This window comes from Salvelinus namaycush, chromosome 2, assembly GCF_016432855.1.
Source record: "Salvelinus namaycush isolate Seneca chromosome 2, SaNama_1.0, whole genome shotgun sequence".
Classification (NCBI taxonomy): Eukaryota; Metazoa; Chordata; class Actinopteri; order Salmoniformes; family Salmonidae; genus Salvelinus; species Salvelinus namaycush.
The window spans coordinates 41,114,040-41,140,458 of record NC_052308.1 but is presented as its reverse complement, the minus strand read 5'-3'; the positions used below and the strand labels follow the sequence as shown (position 1 = coordinate 41,140,458).

The 26,419-nt window shown below is 44.4% G+C and overlaps 1 protein-coding gene across 11 annotated transcripts in view; it reads right to left on the bottom strand.

Moving 5' to 3' along the window:
- Window positions 1–9,847: 9,847 nt before the first annotated feature.
- The window catches only part of plekha6 (pleckstrin homology domain containing, family A member 6), a 129,448-nt gene continuing 112,876 nt past the window's right edge, over window positions 9,848–26,419 (bottom strand). For 10 of the 11 annotated variants that reach the window (XM_039013126.1, XM_039013056.1, XM_039013064.1 and 7 more), the window contains 4 exons: window positions 20,540–20,673; window positions 20,142–20,299; window positions 15,254–15,360; window positions 9,848–13,453 (listed from right to left, as the gene is read on the bottom strand). In XM_039013126.1, coding sequence (XP_038869054.1) covers window positions 15,272–15,360; window positions 20,142–20,299; window positions 20,540–20,673 — 381 coding nt within the window. In that variant the 3' untranslated portion in view covers window positions 9,848–13,453; window positions 15,254–15,271. Of the gene's footprint in view, window positions 13,454–15,253; window positions 15,361–20,141; window positions 20,300–20,539; window positions 20,674–26,419 lie in introns of those variants that run through there. The other variant, XM_039013116.1, reaches the window with a different exon arrangement.

Here is a 26,419-nt window from a genome sequence, read left to right as displayed (position 1 = left end):
CATCCGTCTGTCCCGAGCCATTAGAGCCGCCCGTCTGTCCCGAGCCGTCAGAGCCGTTAGTCAGTCAGGAGCCGCTAGAGCCATTCGTCAGTCAGGATCTGCCAGAGCCGCCAACCAGACAGGATCTGCCAGAGCCGCCAACCAGACAGGATCTGCCAGAGCCGCCAACCAGACAGGATCTGCCAGAGCCGCCAACCAGACAGGATCTGCCAGAGCCGCCAACCAGACAGGATCTGCCAGAGCCGTCAGCCAGCCATGAGCGTCCAGAGCCGTCAGCCAGCCATGAGCGTCCAGAGCCGTCAGCGAGCCATGAGCGTCCAGAGCCGTCAGCCAGCCATGAGCGTCCAGAGCCGTCAGCCAGCCATGAGCGTCCAGAGCCGTCAGCTAGCCATGAGCGTCCAGAGCCGTCAGCTAGCCATGAGCGTCCAGAGCCGTCAGCTAGCCATGAGCGTCCAGAGCCGTCAGCCAGTCATGAGCTGCCCCTCAGCCCAGAGCGGCCATTTATCCAGAACTGCCTCTCAGTCCAGAGCTGTCTCTCTGTCCGGAGCTGCCCTTCAGTCCGGAGTTGCCCCTCTATCCTGAGCTACCTCTCTATCCTGACCTACCTCTCTGTCCTGAGCTACCTTATCCCGGTGCTGCCCCTTATATCGACGGTACCCTTTAAATTAAGTGGGTGGAATAGGAGGGTGGTCATTCAGAGGGGGAGACGTAAGCTGGGATTGACTATGGTGGGGTGGGGACCCCGCCCAGAGCCTGAGCCACCACCGTGAGCCACCATGTGGCTCCGGCTCCGGACGTGGTCCCCACCCCACCATAGTCAAACCCCGCTTCCGTAGCCTCCTCCAAATGGCCACCCTCCAAATTAACCCCACTGGATTAAGAGGCAGCACCGGACTAAGGGGCAACACCGGAATGAGGGGCAACACCGAAATGAGGGGCAGCTCCGGACTGAGGGGCAGCTCCGGACTGAGGGGCAGCTCCGGACTGAGGGGCAGCTCCGGACTGAGGGGCTGCTCATGGCTGGCTGACGGCTCTGGCTGCTCATGGCTGGCTGGCGGCTCTGGCTGCTCATGGCTGGCTGGCGGCTCTGGCTGCTCATGGCTGGCTGGCGGCTCTGGCTGCTCATGGCTGGCTGGCGGCTCTGGCTGCTCATGGCTGGCTGGCGGCTCTGGCTGCTCATGGCTGGCGGAAGGCTCTGGCTGCTCATGGCTGGCGGAAGGCTCTGGCTGCTCATGGCTGGCGGAAGGCTCTGGCTGCTCCTGTCTGGCGGAAGGCTCTGGCTGCTCCTGTCTGGCGGAAGGCTCTGGCTGCTCCTGTCTGGCGGAAGGCTCTAGCGGCTCCTGTCTGGCGGACGGCTCTAGCGGCTCCTGTCTGGCAGACGGCTCTGAAGGCTCAGGACAGACGGGCGGCTTTGAAGGCTCAGTACAGACGGGCGGCTTTGAAGGCTCAGTACAGACGGGCGGCTTTGAAGGCTCAGTACAGACGGGCGGCTTTGAAGGCTCAGGACAGACGGGCAGTTCAGGCGGCGCTTGGCAGACGGACAGCTCAGACGGCGTTGGGCAGACGGGTAGTTCAGGCGCCGCTGGGCAGACGGCAGACTCTGGCAGGCTGAGGCGCACTGTAGGCCTGGTGCGTGGTGCCGGAACTGGAGGTACCGGGCTAAGGACACGCACCTTCAGGCTAGTGCGGGGAGCAGCAACAGGACGCACAGGACTCTGGAGGCGCACAGGAGGCTTGGTGCGTGGTACCGGAACTGGCACCACAGGGCTAGTGCGTGGAGGAGGAACAGGGCTCTGGAGACGCACAGGAGGCTTGGTGCGTGGTGCCGGAACTGGTGGTACCGGGCTGAAGACACGCACCATAGGGCTAGTGCGTGGAGGAGGAACAGGGCTCTGGAGACGCACAGGAAGCCTGGTGCGTGGTGTAAGCACTGGTGGTACTGGGCTGGGGCGGGGAGGTGGCGCCGGATATACCGGACCATGCAGGCGTACTGGCTCCCTTGAGCACTGAGCCTGCCCAACCTTACCTGGTTGTATGCTCCCCGTAGCCCGACCAGTGCGGGGAGGTGGAATAACCCGCACTGGGCTGTGTATGCGAACCGGGGACACCATGCGTAAGGCTGGTGCCATGTATGCCGGCCCGAGGAGACGCACTGGAGGCCAGATGCGTTGGGCCGGCTTCATGACATCCGGCTCAATACTCAATCTAGCCCTGCCAGTGCGGGGAGGTGGAATAACCCGCACCGGGCTATGCACACGTGCAGGAGACACCGTGCGCTTTACCGCATAACACGGTGTCTGCCCGTACTCTCGCTCTCCACGGTAAGCTCGGGGAGTTGGCGCAGGTCTCCTACCTGACTTCGCCACACTCCCTTGTAGCCTCCCCCCCCCAAGAAATTTTGGGGCTTGACTCACAGGCTTCCGTGCTAGCCGCGTACCCTCATAACGCCGGTTCCTCTCTCCGGTTGCCTCTGCTCTCCTAATTGCCTCCAGCTGTTCCCATGGAAGGCGATATTTTCCAGCCAGGATCTCCTCCCATGTGTAGCAACCCTTGCCATCCAAAACATCCTCCCATGTCCATTCCTCCTTCGTGCGCTGTTGCTTTCTCCTACGCCGCTTGGTCCTTGGTTGGTGGGTGATTCTGTAACGGCTTTCATAATCTTCCTCCTCCTCGGTTGAGGAGAAGGAGTAGGGATCGGACCAAAACGCAGCGTTGTATGCAGACATAATGAATTTATTTAAACAAGACGAAAACACGAAGAACACTTGAATAGATTACAAAACAACAAAACGACGTAGACAGACCTGAACGTGAGAACTTACAATATAACACGAAGAACGCACGAACAGGAACAGACTAACCAAACGAACGAAAACGAAACAGTCCCGTGTGGTGCGACAGACACAGACACAGGAACAATCACCCACAAACAAACAGTGAGAACAGCCTACCTTAATATGGTTCTCAATCAGAGGAAACGTCAAACACCTGCCCCTAATTGAGAACCATATCAGGCAACACATTTAACCCAACATAGAAACACATAACATAGAATGCCCACCCCAACTCACGCCCTGACCAACTAAACACATACAAAAACAAGGAAAACAGGTCAGGAACGTGACAAGCACAGACTGGAATTCATCCGATGGCGTTGAGGAGTATAACACATCAGTCACCGGCTTCCTCAATAAGTGCATTGTCAATATCGTCCCCACAGTGATAGTACGTACATATCCTAGCCAGAAGTCATGGATTACAGGCAACATCAGCACTGAGCTAAAGGCTAGAGCTGCTGCTTTCAAGAAGCTGGAACCTAATCCAGACGCTTATAAGAAATCCCGCTATGGCCTCGACGAACCATCAAAACGGCAATGCATCGTTACAGGTTGTTACGGCTATCGTCATATTCTTCCTCCTCCTCGGACGAGGAGAGGCGAGACGGATCGGACCAATACGCAGAGTGGTTAGTGTTCATAATGATTTATTAAAACGAAACTGAATACTGAATTACAAAACAAATAAACGAAGTGCATAAACCGATACAGTACCGTGTGGTGCAACAAACACAGACACGGAAACAAACACCCACAAAACACACGTGAAACCCAGGCTGCCTAAGTATGATTCTCAATCAGGGACAACGATTGACAGCTGTCTCTGATTGAGAATCATACCCGGCCGAACACAAACATCCCAACATAGAAAATCAAACATAGACAAACCCACCCAACTCACGCCCTGACCAACTAAATAAATACAAGAAAAAGGAAAACAGGTCAGGAACGTGACACAGGTCTAAGATTGAATACTACTACAATGGCTCTGACGCTCAAGGCTTGCAAACTATTACGGATTACAAAGGGAAAACCAGCCGGGAGCTGCCTAGTGATGCGAGCATACAAAATGAGCTAAATACCTTCTATGCTCGCTTCAAAGCAAGCAACACTGAACCATGCATGAGAGCACCAGCTGTTCCGCATGACTGGGTGATCACGCTCTCCGTAGCCGATGTGAGTAAGACCTTTAAACAGGTTGACATTCACAAGGCCACAGGGCTAGACGGATTACCAGGACGTGTACTCAGAGCATGCACTGACCAACTGGCAAGTGTCTTTTTCAACCTATCCTTGACCGAGTCTGTAATACCTACATGTTTTAAGTAGACCACCATAGTCCCTGTGCCCAAGAACGCCAAGGTAACCTTCCTAAATGACTACCGCCCCATAGCACTCACGTCTGTAGCCATGAAGTGCTTTGAAATTTCTGTTCATGGCTTACATCAACACCAGTTCATGACTCACATCATCCCAGAAACCCTAAAGCCACTACAATTCGCATACCGCCCCAACAGATCCACAGATGACGCAATCTCCATTGCACTCCACACTGCCCTTTACCACCTGGACAAAAGGAACACCTGTGTGGCCACGCACAACTCCAACACCATCATTACATTTGCCGACGATACAATGGTGGTAGGCCTTATCACAGACAACGATGAGAACCTACAAGGAGGAGGTCAGAGACCTGGCAGTGTGGTGCCAGGACAACAACCTCTCCCTTAACGTGAGCAAGACAAAAAGAGCTGATCGTGGACTACAGGAAAAGGGGGGCAGAATATGCTCCCATTCACATTGACGGGACTGTAGTGGAGCGGGTGGAAAAGCTTCAAGGTCCTTGGCATCCACATCACTAACAAATGAACATGGTCCAAACACACCAAGGCAGTCGTGAAGAGGGCACGACAATTCCCTATCCCTCCACAGAAGACTGAAAAGATTTGGCATGTGTCCTCAGATCCTCAAAAAATGTATACAGCTGCACCATCGAGAGCATCCTGACTGGTTGCATCACCTCTTGGTATGACAACTGCTCGGCATCCATCCGCAAGGCGCTACAGAGGGTAGTGCATACGGCCCAGTACATCACTGGGGCCAAGATTCCTGCCATCCAGGTCCTCTATACCGGACGATGTCAGAGGAAGACCCTATACATTTGCATTGACCCCCTTTTTTACGCTGCTGCTACTCACTGTTTATTATTTATGCATAGTCACTTTACCCCTACCGACATGTACATATTACCTCAATTACCTTGACTAACCTGTACCACCGCACACTGGTACCTGTACCCCCTGTATATAGCTTCGTTATTGTTATTTCTTTGTTACATTTTTTTGTTATTTTGGTTTTATTTAGTATTTTAGTTTAAAAAAATGCTAATATTTTCTTTGGTTAAGGGTTTGTAAGTAAGGTTGTATTCAGCACATGTGACATATAACATTTGATTTGAGTACCAATCTTTTGGCAGTCTATTTAAGCAGACCAGGTCTGCTCACTCATCCTGCTGCCGTATGCTGCTACTGCTACTATGCGATGGCTTCTTTTTCTGCATTGACATTGTGTAATTAGATGTTTCTCGCTATGCTACTGTGTTCTGATATAATATTTTCTTTGTGATTGATCGCTAGCTTTGTTTTAACCTTGCCTGCGTCGATGAATATGATGATGTTGCAATGTTTGGGTGCTGGGGGGATGCCATTGATTGCGAGGATCAACAATGTTGCTGCTCTACTGTTGTCAGTCAATAGCCGGCTACAAACTAGCTAGCTAAGTAGAATTAACCTCGAGAGTAGCCCATCATATAGCCTTCTCGTTGTTCCCAATAACAGCTTTTGGGCAGATTTGGCGCAACAGTGAACACACCCCATCATGGGGAATCATCCCCCGTCATACAAGGAGAAAGTAACCTATGCTAGGCTAGCATACAGGCTATGCATTGATATACAGTAAGTGTTTGTCATGGTGATTTGATAGTATTTCAGTTTCTATGCAGACTTTTATTGTTTATTGCAGCACCAATAGCGATAGTTATCACTGCGCAGCTCATGAGAACGCTGAATTAATGCATACTATCATTGATAGCCAATATTTTAAGGGTCATACCAGTCACATTAGTTAGAGTGAGGTGCAGCAGCAGTCACACCTCAAATGAAGTACAAATCATTATGTCTATGGTTATTATTCTTAGAACCTATTCCCTTACACAGTTTAATGATAGAATGCATTACATTTACCTTGCAGACTAGTTTGGATTAGTGCGCTTGTATAGCTACACTTTGCTGGTTTCTGCTCTGAGCAATCAGAGTATATGTGTTCAATAGTCAAATCAAATCAAATTGTATTTGTCCCATACACGTGTTCAGCAGATGTTATTGTGGGTGTTGCGAAATGCTTTTGTTTCTAGCTCTAACAGTGCAGTAATATCTAACAGTAATATCTAACATTTTCACAACAATACACACAAATCTAAAGTAAAGGAACGGAATTAAGAATATATAAATATTGGGCGAGCAATGTCAGAGCGGCATAGACTTAGATACAGTAGAATAGGATAGAATACAGTATATACATATGAGATGAGTAATGCAAGACATGTAAACATTACTAAGTTGCAACTCGCAATGCTGTGGTGAATGCTCGCACATTCAGGTGTTAGCTGATTGCTTAGCTTTATTTTATACATGGCTGCCAATGTTGCATCATGGGAGCAGGTGCTGGTTAGGCTCCGTATACATCACCTAGGTGAATGTTGTGCTTATTCATGCATTGGCTGTTATGTTCTGCATCACCTGCACATGGTCGTTATGGCATGGGTGCTATCATTGTTATTGCAAGAGCACACAGTGAGGTTGTGGTGGCTTAGAGGGCAACACTAGCTATCCCTTTCACAGCATCTGCTGGAGTATTGCAGTACGATAGCACATCATTTTAGGATAGCAGTAAGCAGGTTTATATGCATTATCATGCATGCGTGTAGATAGTGGTATGCAGGCATCTTATATCCTGTTGCAGCTCACTGTTGGAGCTAGGAACACAAGCATTTCTCGACAACCGCAATAACATCTGCTGAATTTGTGACCAATTTAAATTTGATTTGAGCGTGACTCGTGTTTACCAACTTGTGGTGGCCTGTGTGTGTGTGTGTGTGTTAAATAAGATGGTTCAGCAGTCGCGCAGCGTGATATCTTGTGCTACTCAAATGGCGTGTGTCTGTCGTCGGCTAAACAATACCGGGTCTTCTCATCACTAAGCATATATTCACAGGAGTACAGCCTCATTTTCAACCCTAACCTGTATTTGTAGCATACACATATTTAGCAGATGTTATTGCGGATGTAACAATATGCTTGTGTTCCTAGCTCCAACAAACAGTAATATCTAAAAGAATACACACAAATACACACAAAGTAAAAGAATGGAATGAAGAAATATTAGGACAAACAATGTCGGATTCCGCAGTGTGTGTGTGTGTGTACTGTATATAGTGGCAAGAAAAAGTATGTGAACCATTTTGGAATTACCTGGACTTTATGACTGCATAAATTGGTCATAAAATTTGATCTGATCTTCATCTAGGTCACAACAATAGACAAACACAGTCTGCTTAAACTAATAACACACAAACAACTATATGTTCTCATGTCTTTATTGAACACACCGTGTAAACATTCACACTGCAAAGCTGTCATCAAGCTACTTTGAAGAATCTAAAATTTAAAATATATTTTGATTTGTTTAACACTTTTTTGGTTACTACTTGATTCCATATGTGTTATTTCAGAGTTTTGATGTCTTCGCTATTATTCTACAATGTAGAAAATAGTAAAAAATAAAGAAAAACCCTTGAATGAGTAGGTGTGTCCAAACTTTTGACTGGTACCCTATATATTATAAAACAAAGGAAAGTGTGGAGATAAAATGCTGTATCTCTCCTTTAAGACCACTTTACTGGTTTGCCTGGGAATTTTCCAAGGTTACCTTCTTGCCCAACCCTGCCTTTATGCCTAAGGTTAGCGACAATTACAATTGTCTCAACTTGGAGCATGTGGCTTTCCTCCTGCCGCCTTTGCCTTCTATGGAAGGGGAGTGGCTACACCATTTGTGTCCAGTACTCACGTTGCGCATATACAGTACTTTAATTACAAGTATCACATCCGGCCGTGATTGGGAGTCTCATTGGGCGGTGCACAATTGGCCCAGCGTCGTCTGGGTTTGGCTGGGGTAGGCCGTTATTGTAAATAAGAATTTGTTCTTAACTGACTTGCCTGGTTAAATAAAGGTTAAATAAAATAAATACAAATAAAACATTTGGGAGAGCTTTGCGCAAGAGCAACAAACTCTTTGTGTCCTGGGTCCCTCCCTGCAAGGGGAGACCCCTATCTTATCAACGGTTATCACATTGGATTGTGGAAGCTATTACAGTTTATTGGCCTATAATAGCAAGGGATTACAGCCTCTGTAGGGCCTGAGGTCTGCATACTTTTTACTAAACATTACATCATAAATAGTATGCGACGATGAGTACCTACTATCGGAGAGCATCTGCGATACGTGAGTTGGCCATATCCCGCTAGTGATATGTCAAAACAAATAATTGAAAGAGAACTGAAGGTTACTTGCTCAACCCAAGTGTTCAGATATTATGAGTGAGACATCTCACCACATTCTCTAATTCGCAAGACTGTGAGGATGTTTGTTATGCTTGATAATGATCAGAGGGCAGGCGAGTGGCTGTTCAGTATAAGGGGAGGGGCTCCCTCATTCTCCACTTGCCCTGTCTGTCTCCGAAAGACGTGCATGATTAGTTATTTGAGATGCTTAGAGATTCTGCTGAATCCCACTAGTGAGAAGTCTCACTTTTATTATCAGAGAACAGGGGTTACACAATAACCTTAATTTGTCTGGAGGCTTGTCATCTGATTGGATTGTCTGAGAGACTCTTCTCTCTATCATGATCAATAAATTCACTGTTTTCACAGACTCTGTGGGATTGTTATGGCATGGTTATAATATTTTCAAAGAGGCTACAGGAACCACATGGTCTTACAAGAAACAAGATATCCAGCATACATTGGAGCATACACAGACCCCAGAGAGTTTAACCCCATCTCAACCTGTTTTTGAGTAATGAAGCAGGCAAAAGGCAGGTGGTCTCCCTACAAAGGACAAATATTGGCAAAGCAGCAGGACTGTCTTTGTTCACAGTGTGGAAGCTCACTTAGTACTCGCTCTCTCTCTCTGTGTGGGAGAGACATGCAGACGCATGAAGACAGACAGACAGAGTGAGGGAGAGAGAGCTCTGTGTGAACTGTTGATTGAATCAAGGTGATTGGGATGTTTATATATAGTGCCCTCTTGAGGAAGGCTTGGGTTATTACCAGTAGTCCAAAGACCACCCAATACTCAGAGCCACAAGCAGCATCCGAATTCCCATACTAGCGTACTACATACTTAAACTGCATAGTATGTACTCATCGTCACGTACTATTTATTACGTAATGTTTAGTAAAACGTATGCAGTATGCCACGGCCGTAGCGTACTACTTTGCTACGGATTTGGATATATAACTGGCTAGCTAGGTTAAATATGAAGTTGCCGCTCAACAACAGCAAGCTCAGTTAACTTCAAATCCTACTAAAGCAGGTTTGAATGCACTGTGGGTGTGAAATTCCAGAAAAGTTTACAATGCATTCATACTACATGAGAAGCCAAAATGATTATGACATTGAAATGTGACATACTATTTTTCTCATACTCAAATGGCGGACAATTTAGGTGTTTGTATTGGTGTTTGGAGTGCCACTAAACCGAGTTTGGCATACTAATCTATGTGTTTTCAACACATTTCTTTGACAATAACATTATTTGGGGGATTTATTTGTTGTTGTTGCCAGATATAAAACTGTGATCTTTCAATAGAAGTTTAAAAGTTGGAGTTTGCCAAACGCTACCACTAGGCTACCCATGCCAGTAAGAACAAACAGATGATAGCTTTACCTTATAATAATTCAAATATACTTTATTGGAGGTTGTAAATGAGTTACCTATGAAGTCCAGTATTGTTGACCATATAGCACAGTTCAGAAAGTGTTCTCCATGCGAGCCCCATAATTTCACCATGTCAATGATGGGTTTGACCTCTAACCTCCGAACTCGGGTCTCCATTGTGATCATCTTTCAGTCAAATGTGTACGCGACACAGAATACATTTTTTCAGAGGAATACTGAAAGTCAAATGACAGTTGATTTCATACTGTGTTTTCCACACATCCAGTCAGTTTTCAAAGTCTACATGATATCTTCAGGTTTATTTATCCAGACATACACATAGAATAGAATATAACAAAGTCCATATGATATAATATAAGAGTCCTTATGATATAATATAAGAGTCCATATGATATAATATGAGTCCTTATGATATTGTCAGTAAAGGTCTATTAATATAACAGACAGAAAGTATGATGATCAGTAGTATAATTATTTTGGCAGTGATACTCAACATCAATATCATGATCAAAACAATAACGGTAATAATATCAATGATTATGATTATAATTTTTCTTAGAAAGTACGGCGGAATATTCCGAAAACATCTAAAGAGAAACACATACTGTATATACTTGTATACATTCACTTTATTGCAAGAAGGTTTTCCTAAAGCAAGCATATGATATTTTACTTTTTTATTTGCATAGTTCAAGCATTTTGTGTATTTTCGCCAAAATAGCAACAGTTGATGTTATTATTAAGATATACGTAGTTGAAATGGGAAATATGTACATAGACCAATGTGCTAAATCTTTCCACATCATTATTAGCCATAAATGCTACATTTTCTATCAAATATTGGACACCCCGTATTTGGCTGTTTTGTGTTTCTCAACACATATGAGGCCAATTGTTCCAAAAATACCAATATTTTCAAAATCATCTTTAAACCAGACAAATCTTAAAAGCAAATAAAAAAAATATTTTAGCAATAATCATTTTCCCCCAATATTGTGAAAAACGCAAAACATTCCTGATTACATGATTACATGCTAAAAATGTAACCTGTCGGCTGAAACCTTATTTTAGCCATCAAATACCCATGAGTCTAAAAAAATATGTACTGCATCTTCTGACCTTAGTTGTCCCTTTCTCAAACAAGAAAAAAATATAACTATTTTCTTCAGACTTTTTTTTAAAAATAATCTGCTTTGTGTACACAAATGTTTAACTTGCCTCCAAACACGGTGGCTTGAGTCTGAAGAAAGATATCTTCTAATACAGACACAGCATTGCCTCGGAGCCAATATGACAAAGGGGGAGAAACGAATGGAATGGGGGGAAAAAGACAGAGAAGGAGAGATGGGTGGATTGTGAGGGAGGAATGAAGACAGAAATGAAAAAGGGCTGCTCTTTCAGAGGCCACAGGTTAAATCTGGAGACACTAAACAGTGATCGACTGACAAACAAATGTTCCTTATTAAGAGACAGCCAAAATGCAAAGGATGGGTCAGCAACTTATATTAGAGGACAGGAAGAGGACGAGTATGTTGCACATAACTGCACCATGATACATCCTCCACTTAGAATGTGGAGTGACTTGTCATATATGTGTATAATATATGAGTTCCTCCGACCCTGACCAGGACAGCAATACGTCTATATATTTCTGTGTCTATCTATCTGTCTCACCCAAAGTGGTTGATCACGTTAGAAGTGACGCTTCATAGAAAAATAATTAGATGTATTTTGAGAGGTAAAAACGTATTGATCAGAATAAATGACCTCTATATGCTAAAAAGGTTCAGTCTTCAACATAGCACTGTATAATATTAGCGATATGATACATGTAGGATGCATTTAGCTTTCTGATATGTACACACTGTAAGTTGGCTGTGATGCAAGTTGCTGGCCCATCTTAACACAAACAAGTGTTTCAACTAGCAGACTTATTCTAAGGTCACTTCTTTTACTGACGTCTTTCCACATACTATATACTGTACTGTATGTATATATAAATGTAGATATAGAGAGATTTTATCTACACATGTATCTATTGACATACTGTACCACTGAAGTAAGGTCTTATAGCAGTGAGAGAACTAAGAGGAGTCCAATGGCTTTAATGCCAATGGTGTGTGGGCTGTACTCACATCAAGACACACAGTTACCAGAGAACTAACAGTGGTTTCAGAGTGAGGCAGGATAGGTCTTCCTGCAGGCAGTCACACACATACGCATATAGGTCCCAGCCAGCCCTGGGTGTAGGACGGGAACGGGGACAGAGGGGGTGTAGCCTAGCCTGGAGAAAGGGTTGGGAGGCAGGCGTCACAGTGGGTTAGGTGTTCAATAGGTGTGTTCCTCACCTGGGATAAGAGGTGTTGGAAGGAATCGAAGGGAGACTCATGCAAACACTGCTGTACACCAATGTTCTGCGACCACTGGATTGAGTGGAGGGGGGGAGGGGGGTGCTTTCATACAGTACAGCTCTCCCACTAATGGCCTCTGCAGACGACGCCAGGAAGTCGAAGGTCAAGGCCTGTTTAACTGAGTTTGAAACAATGACCTGGGGGCCAATCAGAGACAAAACTACATTGCTCTGAAGAGGCCATTTCCTGTTGTGTCAGGGTTTCCCCAAACTCGATCCTGAATCAGCTGTGTAGTGCTAGGGCAAAAACCAAAACGTCCACCCAGGGGGGCCCCAGGATCAAGTGTGGGAAACCCTGTGTTATGTTACTGTTCCCGCTCATATCTCTCTTTATGGCTCTTGAACTACCATCTGTCCGCCTCCTCCTCTGTGACCATTTCCTGTTACAGTGTAACATCAACCTCTGATTGGTTCTACTGCTCTCTGCACCAATAAGAAGCTCTCACTCCCCAGTCCCTCTTCCTGAAGTCCAGCTCCGGCAGTCCTAATCCCTCTTCATCTTAACAGAGATCCGTGCATCACGTACGATAAGTCCCCTCCTGAACCGTTCAGTCACAGAACTCTACTGTCCTGGGCTTCTAGTCTCTGTGGTCCTTCTAATCTCTCTATAGCATACACCTTTCCTGAGCTGAGTAACGGAGAAAACTGTCGAAACAGTCCCACTGTCAGTGTAGCATGGAGGAGAGCATGTTTGAGTGCTGTATACACCCCCTGGTTTCTGGCTAGCTTAGCAGTATCAAATGCTGTGTCAAACGCATCATCCCCAAAATAGTGAACAATTACAGCATTGTGTTTTATTTGCATTTGTTTAGTTTGCGTTACCTGCCCTTATAGAGAAGCTATTTTCTGCCAGGCCTAGACTAAGAAGAATTGTGTAAGTGTGGTGAATGATAGAGAGAGTGGAGGGTGCCGTTATAGACCCCCTTCTGTTGGGAGGTGTGGTCCTCCATCATAGTCTGTTTGCCTTGAAAAAGTCCTCAGGTGGTCAACTTCCCAAACTTCCTGTGACAGCTTCATGTTTCCGGTTGTGTTGTTGTGGAGGTCATTTGGGTTTATACACCGGCGGGCAGGTGGTCTGGGAGATTAACCAGTTTGTAAATATAACCAGTTTCTTTGGGCATTTTCTTTATATTCCAGTGGATCCTCAGAAGGACGCTCCGTCAAACTTGACGGCAGCCAGAGCTTGAGCTAGAGATGAAAGAGAGAGAGATGAAAGAGAGAAAACATACTTTAATCCCAGTAAAACTCACTTTTACAAAACACTCAAACAAAGACACAATGAAAATTGAAAGCAGAGAACGGAAATGTTTCCAGACTCAGATGAGTTCCCTTTCTGCTATTTGTTTGTGTGACTCTCTAAATGCTTATTTGACCACAGGACAACTCTCTGTGCTGCCTCATTTTGGTAAACCACTCCAGGCCAGTTTGTACCAATCACTGCTGAGGATCCTGTCGTTGAGTACAGGATGTGCCCCTGTTATGTTTAAGAGTGGTTATTGAGGGGACTCAATAGATGTTACGACAAGGCTGAGAAAGCTGCAGTGCAACGTCGACTTGAGTAATTGTCCACTGAACATACTCTGCATGGTTGCAATTTGGGTACAACAAGTCCACAATGGTGCTTTTCACAAGATACAACTTTACTTGTTAGATATTACTGCTCTGTCGGAACTAGAAGCACAAGCATTTCGCTACACTCGCATTAACATCTGGTAACCATATGTACGTGACCAATATAATTTGATTTGATTAACTAACATTAGCTTGAAAACAACAAGAATGGTAATAGAAAGTCATTGAAGTGTGACCGCCGCTTTATATAATACATTTAGAATAAAACTTTGTTTGGTGTGAGTATGCAGACAACAGACCCTGTACACCGTCAGTCAAGCAGAAAGACATTAGGTTGGAACTGAACATACTACCCAAGGACTTCACGCTCTTATAAAGTATTGCATTGTTGTGCCATTTGTGCAAGTCTGCATTCAATTTGTGCACCTGGGTTTTGGGAAGGGCCATGTGTGAACCTACCAATGTTTAAAAGTAAGGCGGATATCTCAAGATGTTTTTGCCAATATCTCAAGTTGTTTTTGTCAAACACAATGCGGGGAAGTAAATCAGGATCGTTTGTGAGGTGTACGTTTTTGTCCAGGAATAACAGGACTGTGTTCTTAGTAAGGATTATGGTCATAACCAAGCACATAAGCAAATTAAAAATGACAAAAACAATCTGATATTTGATCCCCGCTTGTCCAAATGGTGCTGACAGGAAGCGTGATCCTCCTATTAGTTTAACGCGATAGCTATTAGCTACAAAGTCTGAAACAGCAGTTTATCATTATTGGCATTTATTGCTGAGTATCTGTTGGACGTGGCAGCCTGGCTTCATTCAAAGAATATGGCTCTAAATTGACTGGTCCATGGCAGAGGCCCCATCCTGAATTGCCCCTGCTTAGCAGTACTAATTTAACCCTGTGTACAAGTACAGGGTAGATAACTTCACATCTGAGTCAGCTGTCTTCACTCTCTCTAACAGCAACACTTCAGTCTCACTTCCTCTCCGTGTCCTACATCAGCACAAACTGAGAGACAGATAATCCCGACTTCAGGGGGAGGCCTCCACAAATCTTCAAGGGATATTTTACTGGTTAATCGTTTCTGTACCTTGAAATGTGTACAGTACGTGGACAAGGACTGGTAGGTTATTTCGGTATAGAAAACATAAATATTGTGTTAGCACTGTTCATTGAGAGCATTCGGAACTATTTTCCAGTTAATAAAACAATTGAGTAAAGCAGATAGCAATACAATTTCCACTTGCTGCCATTGGTCAAGACATCACATGAGTGAAAAACTAAGAGTCCTGCCCAAACCAGGAGAGGTGAAGGAGGGGGTGTGAGGTAGGAGGAGGGGACCAGAGAGGGGGTGAGGAGAGAGGGAGGGAGGGGGGGGGGGGGTTGCAGGTGTGGTTGGTGGGCGGGGACTCACCTTCACAGACTCACACCTTCATGATGTGAACGGAGTCGGAGAAGTCGGTGCAGGACGGGGGAGGGGCCAGGTTGGTCGGGGAGGCGGGGGGCTGGGGGCGCACTGGGCTGGAATGGAATGGGGGTGTGAGGTGAGAACGAGCAAAACAAATAGCAAAACATGAAGGTGTAAAGCAATAATAAAGGGTTGAGGCAGCTACAACAGGGAGGACTGTGCACTCACTCCAACCCACAAGCATAACAGGATATGGTTATGCTTGTGGGGATACATCTGTAGGGATATGGTGCTAAGCCTGTATAGCTTTGTACTGAGGAAGCAAGAGAATGTTGCTAGGATAAACTTGTTACACCTGGATCTGGAGTTTGGCTACACACATTCAGAAAATTAAACAGTTTGAACAGCTGTTATCTAGATTACATTTACAAAGTAAATACTTGTAACGACAGAAAGCATGAAAGGTCAGTAACAAATTGTAGGTAAACTTGCAGAATATATGTGGATAGGATATTATGACTCTAAAGATAATATGGTTGAACATAATGCAAAGTGCTTTTCTGGACGCAAGATAAAACAAAGTCTGCTATCTGGCACCAGCAGCGTAACAGATACTTGGTTCGTACTGAACTCTGTGCAGCTGGACAACAAAAGTATCTGTCCAGTCAAGGGTGACGCATGCTCGAAGGTATGGTTTAATGACCATGTAATGACCGCGACTGACAGCAGGCAGCACACAGTATGATTGAATACTTAACAGTCCTATAAGACTTGATTAAAAAAAAACAGATTTGTTTTCCTTCAGCTCATCACTTTACATTGACAAGTTTATGTTCAATTTCCCATTATCATAATCTGTGATGACTATGCATAAGTGATATGTGGTTGGTTGTGGGTAGGGTAGAGACAGAGATAGTGATATGTAGTAAGCAGTGAGAAATTGTGCTGTAGTTTTCAGCAAACGGAAACTCTGTCGATATCTCACTACTCATGGATTGCACCTCCATCACTCAGTCACGTCATGCCATTGTTATGAACGTTCTTAAGATTCCTCCACCATATTGGTGCCCAAAGGGCTACTGGGGCGGTTGCTCCAGTTGGGCGGCAGGTAGCCTAGTGGTTAGAGCGTTGGGCCAGTAACCGAAGGTTGCTGGATCGAAACCCCGAGCTGACCAGGTAAAAATCAGTCGTTCTGCCCCTGAGCAAGACAGTTATCCCACTGTTTCCCGGGCACCGAAGACATGGATGTCGATTATGGCAGCCCCAGCACCTCTCTGATTCAGAGTTAAATGCGGAAGACCATTTCAGTTGAATGCATTCAGTTGTACAACTGACTAGGTATTCCCCTTTCCCTAAGTGGGTCGCAACTCTACGTCTGAATGAAAATGTGCTCTATGCAGGACCTAAAATTTCTAACTGTTGGACCACCTTGGCGTAAGTCCTTCTGTGAGCTACTCCTGGGCATAGATTCTACGCCTAGTAGGGAGCAGGTGTAGGGTATTAGATTAGAAATTCTTAGATCTTCTTTAACGATTTGAACAGAAAATGATAGCAATCTATATTTTCAAAAGAATGTGACTCTCGTGTTCATATTTCAGAACCTCCGCAGGCTTTTCGAGTTTCCTATGCGCGAGTCAATAGCAAAATAATACACTTGATTTATGCTACATTATAATGCTAAATGTATCTGAGCAGTTATTATCAATCTACACAAAACAAAAATATAAATGCAGCATGTAAAGTGTTGGTCCCATGTTTCATGAGCTGAAATAAAAGATACCAAACATTTTACATTATCCACAAAAAGCTTTTTTTTGCATACATTTTGTGCACACATTTGTTTACTTCCCTGTTAGTGAGCATTTTATCCTTTGTCAAGATAATCCATATCAAGAAGCTGATGAAATAGCATGATCATTACACAGGTGCACCTTTTGCTGGGGACAATAAAAGGCCACTCTAAAATGTATTTCTGTCTGTAATAAAGCCCTTTTGTGGGGAAAAACGAATCCTGATTGGCTGGGCCTGGCTCCCCAGTGGGTTGATCTGGCTCTCACGTGGGTGGGCCTAACCACTCCAAGGTCCACCCATGGCTGTGCCCCTGCCCAGTCATGTGAAATCCATACATTAGGGCATAAATCATTTATTACAATTGACTGATTTCCATATATTAACTGTAACTCAGTAAAATCTTTGAGATTGTTGTATGTCGTGTTTATATTTTTGTTCAGTATAATAGATAAGCTGCCACCTCCACTAATTTGCCCAGCCAGAGATCAAACAACCAACTATATAGACGGAGATTGTTTGAAACAAAATCACATTGATTGATTATCAGACAAGTCAAGGGCTTTTTGTCGGGATATAGCCTTGGCAAATTAATCCACCTGTTATACTGGGCTACCGTAGGCTACATAACATGCTAGCAAAATGTTCTGATAACACTGTTTGACGAGCAAACTAGACTAAAGATTATCATCATGAAAACTCTCACCTCAATTCCGGCAAACATTTTCCCAGCCTAATTGTAACCAAATATCAAAATGGAGATTCCGTGAAAACAAAAATATTATATTTATTGATTTATCAATACGAGTCTTGTCTCAATGCAGCGTGATAACACTGTCCCAATCATAACGTTGCTGAAATTATAGTTGACCACACACGGCTATTGCTTTAAAGTATTTAAAACAGTTGGATGACTTAATTTCAGAAAGCAATAATAGTGTAACGACCCTGGGTTTATAAACGCGGATATCGACTCTGCCGCATGAACATGCTTTTGGGGCAAAGTCGATTGCGTGCTGGATTTCGGGCTTGAAGGTCGAGGGTTCGATGCCTGCTCCCTGCCTGTTTCATTACAATATGATACATGCCTTCAATGGCGTTAGCATACTTTACTCCAATATTTTTGTAATTCAGTGATATTCATTCTCACAGCCATTATTAATTCATCCAGCCAGTTGTGGTTAAGAAAACATGCATGCATAGTGGTGGGCTTTGCGAATTGATGGCACATGCCTCGCAAAGTTTAGAACGGCCACAAAGATGGTAACAGCCTAGCAACAGGCGCTGCCTAGCAACCATCATTATGAAGCATCACATCTAATGAACGCGCATTGCTCATGTCGGATTTAGCTACGACTAGTTTTTTGGGGGGGGGGGGGGGTTGCAACAAGTGTAAATCCTGTTACCAAAATCGGACATATCTACGCCGAACTAGTATTTAAGACCAACTTTTTTATGCACAACTGGTGCAAACCGCTCCTGGTGTCCAGTCACCGAAGAGGGGCTAAGGAATGCTTCATCTAAAGTACACTATAGTGGCCTGGAAATATGATGACATTGCTAAAGTAGGCAAATAATTAGTAGGAAACAACTTTTTCATCATTATGATGTCGTCAAATGTACTTTAAAGGAATGGAAATGTTGCCATTAGCTAACTAAATTCATCAAATGCAGCAATGCTAATGTTAGCTAGCTACAATCCGATGCTGTCCCCCCCAGTCTTAGCTAGCTGGATGAAGTGCTACTGCATCTAAAGGCAATCTGGCAACATCACAATGATGACAAAAGGTTGTCATACTCATTATTTGCCAACTTTTGATACGTCATCGTGTTTCCAAGCGCCTGTAATGCACTTTAGATAAAAATCGTCATCAGCGTCAATTGAGAATGCATTGAGAAGAATACTCAGTTGGGCGTGAGTCCTAAAACGAATGTCCAAAACAATATTGTGGTCAAACGTGCATCCCATGGACAGAAGTGGACTAGTGAAACAGACAGCGAGACAGCAGGAGCTAGAGATAACAGTTTGGTAAACTATCTTCCCTGCTGGCACCATACTTTCCACAACAATGCCATTCTTATTTGGATTTCTCAATGGAAGATTAACATCTTAGAACGCTTGGTGGTAACATGGCGACATTACAGATTCTAAATCTTGGTTCATCTGAGTTGATCATATCTCTGTTAATCTATTGCTCTGGGGACAGGGACAGGTAACATGTGGCATTGTCTTGGGATGCCCTGTGAAATGACAAGGTTTATGAACCCTTTTTGTAGGAGCGGATACAGATCCTTGAATAGCAATGAGTGTAACTGTGACCAGTTTTTTTTCTTCATTAATGCACTGCGTCACAACCTCTAGCAAAATGTTTTGTAATGGAAAATGTACCGCAAAGATAACGTGAGTTTCATATTAGACAAATTCAGGTAGGTCCCTCCCCGTTTCATCCCATTTGCTTCATTTGGTTTCTAGTGAAAACACCCCAGGTGTACACTACTGCACACGGTGAGGAACTGAGGGTGTGGTTGGCTTGGGTTAGGTAGTGGTTGAGTAGTGGACAGTGGATAGTGGAGTATATTGCAGTACAGCAGACAATGAGGGAGTGAAGGAGTGTGGTTGGCTGGGTTTAAGCAGCGGATATTTTGCAGACATTTGACAGTGAGATGTAACTAGGGGTTATATTGGGATTTTATTCTTCATGAAACTGGGTCTTAGAAACTTTTCCCCCAAAAATGACTGTATATATTTTATCAAAATATTTTTCTTTCGAACAAGGCAGTTCCACTATATTCACCTCCAATTTAACCCCTAAAAAGCTGTCATTGATGTTGAGTGTTGAGTGTGTTGCAAACAGGAGAGGGATTGATCATTTCAGTGATTGGTAGAGGAAATGTGTGTCATAGAGGGGAGGAGGGAAGGGGTTTTGGAGGAAGGGGGAGGTGTTTCAGCAACACATCGCCTGTCATCTCTGGGGGTCTCCTCAGTGGCAGGGGGGCGACAGGGCCACGGTCGGGGTGGGCAACGGTAACTGTGAAGGCAGTAACCGTGGTGACAGGGTGGTCGGGGTGGTGGCAGTGAAGCGGCAGGCGGCTGAGGCGTCCTCACCGGAGAGCAGGCGGGAGCGTCGCGAGGCCTCGGCGGCCAGAGCACAGGAGATCTCGATCCTCTTCTCCTGCTCCTGGATCTTCTGCTCTGGGTTGCCATGGTGATGAGGACCGCCTCCCTCAGTAGGACCGTCCAATAGGGGAACCACATTCTGGAGACTGGAGGGAGAGGGAGAGGTGGAAGGGGAGAGAGGGGAGGGAGAAAGTGTGACAAAGAGAGCAAGAGAAAGGAGATTAAATTATAACTTTTAATACAGAACATGTGGCATTTCATAACACTTATGTGAAAAAGAAGATGGAGCGGAGAGGAAGTTTAGCCAAAATATGAGTAAATACACTACTATACGTATGTGTGAGTGAGAGGTGTGTTGGACAGTAGTTTGTGGTGTCTGTATTTACTTTGATTTGGCAATGAGAGTCTTGATCCTCTCTACTTTCTTCTGTTTCTCCTTCTGCTCCTCTGGGCTGAGAGGAGTGTTGGGCTCCACATCCAGGTAGCGCTCCGGGATCAGAACCTTGTTTGGAGCACAAAGCTGAGGACACCACACATATCAGAGGAGGTTTTGTAACCTTTTACTTTATGTGCCATTTATACTGAACTAAATATAAATGCAACATGTAAAGTGTTGGTCCCATTTTTCATGAGCTGAAATAAAAGATCCCAGAAATGTTCCATACGCACAAAAAGCATGTTTCTCTAAAATGTTGTGCACAAATTTGTTTACATCCCTGTTAGTGAGCATTTCTCCTTGGCCAAGATAATCCATCCACCTGACAAGTGTGGCATATCAAGAAGCTCATTAAACAGCATGATCATTACACAGATGTACCTTGCGCTGGGGACAATAAAAGGACACTCTAAAATGAGCTGTTTTGTCACACAACACAATGCCACAAATGTATCAAGTTTTGAGGAAGCTTTCAATTGGAATGCTGACTGCAGGAATGTCCACTAGAGCTGATGCTCGAGAGTTTAATGTTCATATAAAACCTAGCAATTACCACGTCATTTTGAAATATAAAACAATTACCATCTGAGACAGCACTACAGAATGAAGTGTTACTGAAATCGCTTCAGGCTGTTAACAAGTGTTTCATTAACTTTGCATTAAGCACTAACCCAGAAAACATGTCCAGATGAACACAATGCGGGCTAAAATATTGGCCTCAAGTAGGCTGCCCACATTGAAATGTGCCTTTCCTCATCGAATCCACATTGGCTCCCAAGGCATTGCCACAGTGTGTCCCAGTGTGGGCAGCCCATATCTTGTGAGGGCAGCCTTCACTTTGCTTGAAATAAGCTAATCTTTTCCCAGCAAACAAATGAGGGTTAAAACACTGGACCCATGTAGACTGCCCACATTGTGCCGATGCACCTTTGCTCATCGGCTCCATATTGGCACCAAGGTAGTTTGCTCCAAGGGCAGCCCTCACTTTGCCTGAAATAAGCCCACCCTTAAGAAGCAGGATGTGCAGGTCATGGAATGGCATGGATACACGTGGTCTGCGGTTGTGAGGCCAGTTGGATGGGCTGCCTATGACTTTGGCGGTGGCTTATGGTAGAGAAATTAACATTAAATTATCTGGCAACAGCTCTGTTGGACGTTCTTGCAGTCAGCATGCCAATTGCAAGCTCCCTCAAAACTTGAGACATTTGTGGCATTGTGTTGTGTGACAAAACTGCACATTTTAGAGTGGCCTTTTATAGTCCCCAGCACAAGGTGCACCTGTGTAATGATCATGCCGTTTAAACAGCTTCTTGATATGCCACAACTGTCACGTGGATAGATTAGCTTGGCAAAGGAGAAATGCTCACTCACAGAGACATAAACACATTTGTGCGCCAACATTTTTGAGAAATACTCTTTTTGTGCGTATGGAACATTTCTGAGATCTTTAATTTCAGCTCATGAAAAATGGGACCAATACTTTACATGTTGCATTTATATTTTTGTTCAGTTCACACAGCCAAGACAATGCAGGAGTGGCTTCGGGACAAGTCTCTAAATGTCCTTGAGTGGCCCAGCCAGAGTCCAGACTTGAACCCGATTGAACATCACTGAAGAGATCTGAAAATAGCTGTGCAGAGACGCTCCCCATCCAACCTGACAGAGCTTGAGAGAATCTGCAGAGAAGAATGGGAGAAACTCCCCAAATACAGGTGCACCAAGCCTGTAGTGCCATACCCAAGAAGACTTAAGGCTGTAATCGCTACCAAAAGTGCTTCGACAAAGTAATGAGTAAAAGGTCTGAATACTTATGTAAATGTCATATTTCAGTCTAAAAACGTTTTTTTTTGCTTTGTCATTATAGGGTATTGTGTATAGATTGATGAGGAAAAAAAACGATTTTAATCAATTTTAGAAAAAGGCTAACAAAATGTGGAAAAAGTCAAGGGGTCTGAAAACTTTCCGAATGCACTGTATATACAGTACCAGTCAAGTTTGGATACACACCTACTCATTCAAAGGTTTTTCTTAATTTTTTTACTATTTTCTACATTGTAGAATAATGGTGAAGACATCAAAACTATGAAATAACACACATGGAATCATGTAGTAACCAAAAAAGTGTTAAACAAATCAAATAGATTTTAGATTCTTCAAAGTAGCCATCATTTGCCTTGATGACAGTTTTGCACACTGTTGGCATTCTCTCAACCAGCTTCACCTGGAATGCTTTTCCAAAAGTCTTGAAGGAGTTCCCACATATGCTGAGCACTTGCTGGCTGCTTTTCCTTCACTCTTCGCTTAACTTCTCATGGCTGCAGGGGCCGTATTGAGTAGCTTGGATAAAAGGTGCACAGAGGTGCCCATAGTAAACTGCCTGATCCTCAGTCCCAGTTGCTAATATATGCATAGTATTATTCGTATTGGATAGAAAACACTCTGAAGTTTCTAAAACTGTTTGAATTATGTCTGTGAGTATAACAGAACTCATATGGCAGGCAAAAACCTGAGAAGTTCCACTTCCTGTTTGGATTTTTTCTGAGGTGGCAGATTTTCAACCAAGCTCTCATTGAAATTACAGCGAGATATTGATGAGTTTTCACTTCCTACGGCTTCCACTAGATGTCAACAGTCAATAGAACTTTGTCTGATGACTCTAATGTGAAGGGGGGCCGAAGGAGACAGGAATTAGTCACCACTGCCACGAGCTTACCATGCTTTCACCATGCGCGTTCACATGAGGAGGACCTCCGTTCCACCGCTCATCTGAAGTCAATCTAATTCTCCCGTTGGAACGTTATTCAAGATGTATGTTAACACCCTGGCCATCCTACAATCTAAACTAGATGCCCTCAATCTCACACAAATGATCAAGGAACCTACCAGGTACAACCCCAAATCCGTAAACATGGGCACCCTCGTAGACATCATCCTGACCAACTTCCCCTCTAAATACACTTCTGCTGTTTTCATCCAGGATCTCAGCGATCACTGCCTCATTGCCTGCGTCCGTTATGGGTCCGCGGTCAAACGACTACCCCTCATCACTGTCGAACGCTCCCTAAAACACTTATGCGAGCAGGCCTTTCTAATCAACCTGGCCCGGGTATCCTGGAAGGATATTGACCTCATCCCGTCAGTAGAGGATGCCTGGTTGTTCTTCAAAAGTGTCTTCCTCACCATCTTATAAAAGCATGCCCCTTTCAAAAACTGTTAGAACTAAGACCAGATATAGCCCTTGGTTCACTCCAGACTTGAGTGCCCTTGACCAGCACAAAAACATCCTGCGGCGCACTGCACTAGCTTTGAATAGTCCCCGCGATATGTAACTTTTCAGGGAAGTCAGGAACCACTATACAAAGTCAGTTGGGAAAGCAAAGGCTTGCTTTTTCTAACAGAAATTTGCATCTTGCAGCACTAATTCCAAAAAGTTTGGTACACTGTAAAGTCCATGGAGAATAAGAGTACCTCCTCTCAGCTGCCCACTGCACTGAGGCTAGGAAACACTGTCACCACCGAAAAATCAACGATAATTGAGAATTTCATTAAGCATTTCTCTACGGCTGGCCACGCTTCCCACATGGCTACCCCAACCCCGGCCAACAGCTCTGCAGTGGGGGTGGGGGGGGCTTGATTTTCCTTCACCCAAATCCAGACAGCTGATGTCCTGAAAGAGCTGCAGAATCTGGATCCCTACAAATCAGCTGGGCTAGACAATCTCTTCCTAAAATTATCCGCCGCCATTGTCGCAACCCCTATTACTAGTCTGTTCAACCTCTCTTTCGTATCGTCTGAGATTCCTAAAGATTGGAAAGCGGCCGCTGTCATCCCCCTCTTCAAAGGGGAGACAATCTAGACCCAAACTGTTACATATCCATCCTGCCCTGCCTTTCTAAAGTCTTCGAAAGCCAAGTGAACAAACAGATCACCGACGATCTCGAATCCCACTGTACCTTCTCCGCTATGCAATCCGTTTTCCGAGCTGGTCATGGGTGCACCTCAGCCATGCTCAAGGTCCTAAATGATATCATAACCACCATCGATAAAAAACAGTACTGTGCAGCCGTCTTTATCGACCTGGCCAAGTAAATTCATCTCTAGGAGACAGAACGCGTCTCCTTCCTGAGCAGTATGACGGCTGCGTGGTCCCATGGTGTATATACTTGCATACTATTGTTTGTACAGATAAACATGGCACCTTCAGGCGTTTGGAAATTGCTCCCAAGGATGAACCAGACTTGTGGAGGTCTACACTTTTTTTGGCTGATTTCTTTTGATTTCCCCATGATGTCAAGCAAAGATGCACTGAGTTTGAAGGTAGGCCTTGGAATACATCCACAGGTACACCTCCAATTTGAATCAAATGATGTCAATTAGCCTGTCAGAAGCTTCTAAAGCCATGAAATTCTTTTCTGTAATTTTCCAAGCTGTTTAAAGGCACAGTCAACTTAGTGTATGTACACTTCTGACCCACTGGAATTGTGATACAGTGAATTATAAGTGAAATAATCTGTCTGTAAACAACACAAAAATTACTTGTGTCATGCACAAAGTAGATGTCCTAACTGACTTGCCAAAACGATAACAAGAAATTTGTGGAGTGGTTGAAAAACGAGTTTTAATGACTCCAACCTAAGTGTATGTAAACTTCTGAATTCAACTGTATCAATGATGTCGCTCTTGTTGATTCTTTGATCCACCTCTACACAGACGACATTATTCTGTATACATCTGGCCCTTCTTTGGACACTGTGTTAACAAACCTCCAAACAAGCTTCAATGCCATACAACACTCCTTCCTTGGCCTCCAACTCCTATTAAACTCTAGTAAAACTAAATGCATGCTCTTCAACTGATCGCTGCCCGCACCCGCCCGCCCGCCTAGCATAACTACTCTGGACGGTTCTGACTTAGAATATCTGGACAACAACAAATACCTAAGTGTCTGGCTAGACTGTAAACTCTCCTTCCAGACTCATATTAAGCATCTCCAATCCAAAAATAAATCTAGAATCGGCTTCCTATTTCGCAACAAAGCCTCCTCCACTCATGCTGCCAAACGTACCCTCTTAAAACTACTGACTATCCTACCGATCCTCGACTTCGGTGATGTCCTTTACAAAATAACGTCCAACACTCTACTCAGAAAATTGGACGCAGTCTATCACAGTGCCATCCGTTTTGTCACCAAAGCCCCATATACTACCCACCATTGTGACCTGTATGCTCTCGTTGGCTGGTCCTCGCTTCATATTCGCCGCCAAACCCACTGGCTCCAGGTCATCTATAAGTCTTTGCTAGATAAAGATGTGCCTTATCTCAGCTCACTGGTCAACATAGCAACACCCACCCGTAACACGTGTTCCAGCAGGTATATTTCACTGGTCATCCCCAAAGCCAACACCTGCTTTGGCTGCCTTTCCTTCCAGTTCTCTGCTGCCAATGACTGGAACGAATTGCAAAAATCCCTGAAGCTGGAGACTTATATCTCCCTCACTAACATCAAGCATCGGCTGTCAGAGCAGTTTACCGATTGCTGCCACTGTACAGAGCCCATCTGTAAATAGCCCATCCAACCAACTACCTACCTCGTCCCCATATATATATTTTTTTCTGATCTTTTGCACACCAGTTTTTCTACTTGCACATCCTCATCTGCACATCTATCACTCCAGTGGTAAGTGATAAATTGTAATTACTTCACCACTATGGCCTATTTATTGCCTTACCTCCTTACTTCATTTGCACACACTTTATACAGATTTTCTATTGTGTTATTGACTGTACGTGTGTTTATCCCATGTGTAACTAACTCTGTGTTGTTTTTTTT